This window comes from Lotus japonicus, chromosome 5, assembly GCF_012489685.1.
Source record: "Lotus japonicus ecotype B-129 chromosome 5, LjGifu_v1.2".
Classification (NCBI taxonomy): Eukaryota; Viridiplantae; Streptophyta; class Magnoliopsida; order Fabales; family Fabaceae; genus Lotus; species Lotus japonicus.
The window spans coordinates 12,283,408-12,289,474 of record NC_080045.1 but is presented as its reverse complement, the minus strand read 5'-3'; the positions used below and the strand labels follow the sequence as shown (position 1 = coordinate 12,289,474).

General features: G+C 37.3%; 1 protein-coding gene across 1 annotated transcript; it reads right to left on the bottom strand.

The window, feature by feature from the left end:
- Positions 1 to 239: 239 nt before the first annotated feature.
- Positions 240 to 6,067, bottom strand: LOC130721187 (alkane hydroxylase MAH1-like). Its single transcript, XM_057571932.1, has 2 exons — positions 5,532 to 6,067; positions 240 to 2,127 (listed from the first exon to the last, which is right to left on the bottom strand). The coding sequence occupies exons 1-2, from the start codon at positions 5,931 to 5,933 to the stop codon at positions 1,042 to 1,044; spliced, it is 1,488 nt and encodes a 495-aa protein (XP_057427915.1). The 5' UTR covers positions 5,934 to 6,067; the 3' UTR covers positions 240 to 1,041.

Below are 6,067 nucleotides of genomic sequence, written 5' to 3'. Positions count from 1 at the left end.
TAAAAAAGAAATACACTGTTTCAACTAAGACATTATCTTTCATATATGCCTCGACATGTTAATTTTGGAAAAATGTACACTTTATCTGAATTTTACCAGAGGCTAGCTAGTTGGAACTTGAAAACCAGCAATGATTTCACTTGTTGATAGATTTATACGTCTTGTTTTTACACTTCGTATTTCAACAACATCTGCATAGTGACATTTTCGCGAAAGTTGTTAAGACTGGGTTTCGCTAGTCGATCGAAGATGACCTTATCAGAAGTTTATTAATTGTATATATGAGAAAAATGTTGAAACAATCATTGTTGATATAATAATGGCTTAAATACTCTAGGGGTCCCTGAAATTGTACCCCGTATCAAAATAAGTCCTTGAAATTTTTTTTTCCGATTCCGGATCCCTGGAATTGTTTTTTTAATCAGAATAAGTCCCTACGCCGGAGAAGACGGTGGTTGACGACGGCGGTCATGGCGGCGCTACGACCAGGGTGTTGGGCCGGCTTCGTCTCGTCCTCAGGAACTCAGTGGTGGTGGTCTCGTGGGCTGGGTCGTCACAGTTGAAGAGAAAAGGCCAGTCGCAAGTTGATTTCTTCTCGCCGGAATTTATGGAGCTTCTCGGTTTCTTCGTTTTAGCTTTGTTTCTTGCGATTCCTTCGCCCAGATCAGATATATGAAGGTCTAGGAGTGTTTTAAACATGTTATTTCATGGTTTGTGGAAACAATGAGGAGGCAACCACTGTCTTCTCCGGCGTAGGGACTTATTTTGATCAAACAAATTTTTCTAGGGACCCGGAATCGGAAAAAAAAATTTCAGGGACTTATTTTGATACGGGGTACAATTTCAGGGACCTACAGAGTATTTAAGCCATAATAGATAAATCTAGTACTATGAAATGAAATTTTTTATTTAAATAATTTTTTAATTATGTAAAGTATATATAAAACTTATTAACGAAGTTTCTTAACTTATTTGACCCTTCACTTCAACAAGGAAATCCTCGATATATCATTGGTAATTTTGTATTCAGATCCCTTTTGATCAAACTCCTCTTTTTGTGACCCTAACCTTCAAGCCATGTTTCATATGAAGGATAACGGAAATACTAGGGGAAATTGGGTGTCCATCCACCACATGGATGTGATAATTCCATATCATAGCAGCAGCAACCATCTTCATCTCAGTGAAGCTCATGTCCTTCCCCAAACAACTCCTTGGTCCTGCATTGAATGCAATGAACTTGTAAGAAGGCACATGAACAATCCCTCCTCTCTTTGAAATCCACCTCTCTGGCTTGAATTCCAAGCAATCCTCTCCCCATGTTTCTTCCACCCTTCCCACTGAGTAGAGAGAGTACACAATTATGGTATTTGGCTTAATTTTATGTCCACTAGGAAGCACATCAGAGTTCAATGCACACTTGTGCTCATTAGGCACTGGAGGATAAAGCCTTAAGGCTTCACTTATAGCTCCATGGAGATAAACCAATTTGTTTAGCCCTTCCACACCTAAATCCTTCCAATTCACCACATCTCTTGATGGCAAATTTTCTCTGATCTCTTCAACAATCTTAGCTTCAACTAAAGGGTGTGTTGCTACTAGCCAGAAAAACCAAGTGAGACCAGCACTTATAGTGTCTCTCCCTGCTGCAAGTAGATTGATTGCTGTGTCTCTCAAGAATTGGTCATCATTTTGGCCCTCTTCCCTTATAAGCACACTTAGCAAGTCAAATTGTGACTCAATATTGGTGCTGTTTCGGCGTTTGGATTTGATTTCTGCATACACCCAGTGGTTAAGGATTTTCTGGTTTTCTTTGAACTTTTTTTCATTCCCAATTTGAAGCCATTCCTGCAGCTTCCACAAGAAACTTGGCTTGACATGTCTGTAGAACAGAGTATCCTCTGCTTGACTGAATGCTTTCTCACATGCAACTTCTGGTAGTTCAATGGAAAGGCAATTAGGATCATATCCAAAAACCAGAGAACAGATGTTGTCAAAAGTTAGCCTTTGAAATGCATCTTGCAAGTCCACATGCACTCCTTCTGTCCATGCATGATCAAGAAAGGGAAGGAGACAGTTATCCACCTTTCTCTCTATGGTTCTGTGAAGAAACAACTGAAAACTCGTCTGCATGGACAAAATAAAATAAAAATGAGTAAGTGGCGCAAAAATTAAATGGGTTGTCTAAATGACTCATGATAAAGTTTGGGTTAAATAAATTGGGTTAAATTCCAACTCACTTATTTCCAATGTGATTGGATGATGGGTTATTTAACCTAAACTTTATCATGGGTTATTTAGACAACCCCAGAATACATATTTAACAGAATCAACAATGAATAATTAAATTGAGTTCAAAAAAACAATGCATAATTAAATTATGTTATTAGAATTAGAATGTCTAATATAACTCAAAAGCTAGCTTAAGAGTTGATATAAACATAAAAATTGGGTAAAACGACAAAAACTAAATACATATTTAATAAAATCAACCATAAGTAATTGTAATGTATATGTTATTAGAATTTGGGCGACGTAACTCATCTGAAAAATTAATTTAAAAGCTTAGGGTTTTTATGCATATATAAAGACTATCTTGGTCATATTGATTCTAATTGTTAGAATATAATATAAAATCATTCAAGTGATCTTAAAAGAAGCTTAAATTTTTGAAATAATTGGTTGTCGTCTAACAAGTTATCATAGCATTTGTGAATAACTGTTCTAGAGATCAATCTCTGCCGCCCTTAATTCTTCAAATAAAAAGTTGAATTTCAGCACATGGTAGGTGGATTTGTGAATTGTCAACGCTTCATAAGGGGCGTGTTAGAATATATATACTCCCTCCGTCCCTAATTATAAGCTAAAGTTGTAAAAATCACGCTTATTAAGAAAACCTTAATTGATTTGGTTTTCAAAAAAAAATGTGCAACTTTCCATGTTTACCCCAATTTAAGATAAAAAAAATTAATCATTATACTACTAATAGTGTTCCACTACCAATAAATGCAAGGGTATATGTGGAAAGAAATATTAATTTTTGCATAGTTAGCTTATATTTAGTGACATCACATAGGTCTCAATGTTAACTTATAATTAGGGACGAAGGGAGTAATATAAAACTATTTTTTTTATAAGCATAAAACTATTCATATAACTCTTGTCTAACAACTTAAACTTCTGGGATAATTGGTTGTTTTACACTAGTTAATGTGGGACTAGTACTTCTCAAGACATCCCCTCACGCGTAGGTATAATTGAAGCGTTTGATTTGGAGAAATGAACATCTGTGAGTGTCTCATATACAAGTGGTCTCTAATTTAATGGAATTAAGATAAACTCTGATACCATATCAAAGGAATTCACCAACCGGATCTCTTGAAACTCTAGATAATATAAGTGTCCTATCTCAACCCAAAAGTTGTCTAAAGAGTAAAGGATCGTCTTCTAATTTATATATATATATATATATATATATATATATATATATACTTTTTAATCAAGGAAATCCAGTAATAAAGATTTCTAAAGGGACTTAAGAATGGTAATGTTTCTTCCCAATCTGGCTGACCAACGGACTCACTACCTCTCAGGTTTTACGGCCGGGACCACTAGACTCCAGGGGTACCTCACACTAGATTCTTATATATATATATATATATATATATATATATATATATATATATATATATATATATATATATATATATATATATATATATATATATATATATATTTAACGGTTATTTTGATCATATTTTTAGGCAATGTGTGAAACTTTTTTTTACACCCCCTAGCTCATACTCAAAATCGGACATTAAGAGCGTGAGATTTACAGGTATGAACATCGCCCTATTTGTGATCTTCACTTACGGACCTATAGGATATGTTTTGATATTATATTAGAATTTAGAATATTTAAATTAACTCAAATACTAACTCAAAAGAAATTGATAATTTTCTTCTCATAATTATGGCTTAAATAAGTTTTTGGTCCCTAACCTTTACTAAATGATTGGTTTTCGTCCCTCGCCGGAGCAAAGGTGGGTTTTAATCCCTAACCTTTGCCAAAATGTTTGGTTTTCATCCCTCCGGAGCTCTGGGTCAACGCCGGAGCTCCGGTGGCCCATGTGGCATTGCCACATGGGATTAATGAGGCCAGGTGTTTTTTTATTTAAAAAAAAGAGAAAATTATTCTCTTCACCATATTTTCTGTTGTTTGCGTTAATTGGGGTGCTCTAATTAAACTCTTCAATTGCAATAAACTAATATTTTCCCTTCTTCAACAGCCTGCATCCACTCAAAGTTTCCAGATCTTTCACAATCTCCAAATTATGTTTAATCTCAACAATTCTTTTCATCTTTCAAAAAGCAATTTAAAATAGTATTTTCACTCACCCAAAAACGTGATCCTCCACACCACCCCTCCCAATCCCAACACACCATCATCAACAATCAAACCCTGTGCTACAGCCCAAATCAGTACTCGATCTTTGTCACATTCCCAGCCCTGAGAAGAAAACCACTGCACCAAATTGCCAGAACCAGACGAACAACAACATAATATAGAAGAACAATTGGAAGATCATGTGTTGCCTAATTTGGACTGGTAGGATTCCATAATGAAGGATTGATCTCAGATGCCGGTGGAAATATGGATCTGAGATGCATGTGAAAACCCAGATCCAGGGGTCGTGGTGGCTTGGTGCGGTGAGGGTTCGTCAAGCGCGCACCGCCGCCACCATCATCTTCATGGAGGCCATCCACCGTTGTGTTTCATATCTGGGTTGGGGTTTGAGGGATCTGAATTGGATTTGGGTTTCAATGACTGCCTCCCTCTACTCTCGTTATCTCCTCCTCCCTATCCCTTCAGTCGCACCCTTTGTATAACCATCGATGGCTTCATAGTGGCTCCGGCCATGGTGGTAAGTGTTTGAATAAAAGGTTGATTTGGGGGAATGGGTTGTTAAAAGTTGCGATTTTGAGGAAGAATCAGTGGTGAAGATGGGGTGAAGGTGGTGTTGGGGTTGGGGTTGGGGTTGGGATGGAGTGTCTGTAAGCAATTTCTGCGCTTGGGATGAGGTAAAGGAGAAGAAGATGAGGAAGGATGATGGTGTTGATGATGATGAAGAAGAAATCTGGGTGTGGGTTTTAATTAATTAAAAAAGAGGTTAATTAGTGCATTGTGGTGAGGGATTAGTTTAGGTTAATTGGGGTTTTTAATTAGTGAGTTAAGAGTTTTTAATTACTGAGTTAATTTTCTATTTTTCTTAAAAAAAATTAATAATAATAACAGCTGGCCTCATTAATCCCATGTGGCAATGCCACATGGGCCACCGGAGCTCCGACGTTGACCCAGAGCTCCGGAGGGATGAAAACCAAACATTTTGGCAAAGGTTAGGGACTAAAACCCACCTTTGCTCCGGCGAAGGACGAAAACCAAGCATTTAGTAAAGGTTAGGGACCAAAAACTTATTTAAGCCCATAATTATTTCTTTAGGCTGGGACCGCGGTCCTCGATCGATCCTTACCTGTTTGTAGATTGAATGGAGTGTGGTTCTGTTGTACTTCCATACGTGGGAATCAGACCTAAAAATTCCATCTCCAAGAACTTCAAAGATATCTCTGAAGTGGCTCCCTTTGCCGTAGTTATCGAATTTTGTGCTGGTGATGTGTCGCACGTTCATGGGGTCGCACGTGAAGACCATGTCCATGTTTGTTAGCCATGGTCCTTGAAACATGAAGGTGCCACCGTGAAGTTTCAAAACTGAGTTTAGATATTCATGGATGGTGGACACGTTGAGCAAGAGGCTGGGTAGCATTCCGACAACGGGCCAGTTAAGCATGGGTGTGTACCTGTTGAGCCTCCAATAGCGGATTAAAATGAAAACAATAACTGCTACAAGGAACTCTACGAAGCCAAGCCCTGCCATTGTAGGTATACCACGGATTTTTACTTTTTTTTTATGAAGCTTTTGTGCATAAGACAAGAGATGTTTTCTTCTTAAAGCTTATAGATAGTAGTTGACAAGGAAAATTATGTACCTTTGCAGTGTTTAGTTCTGTG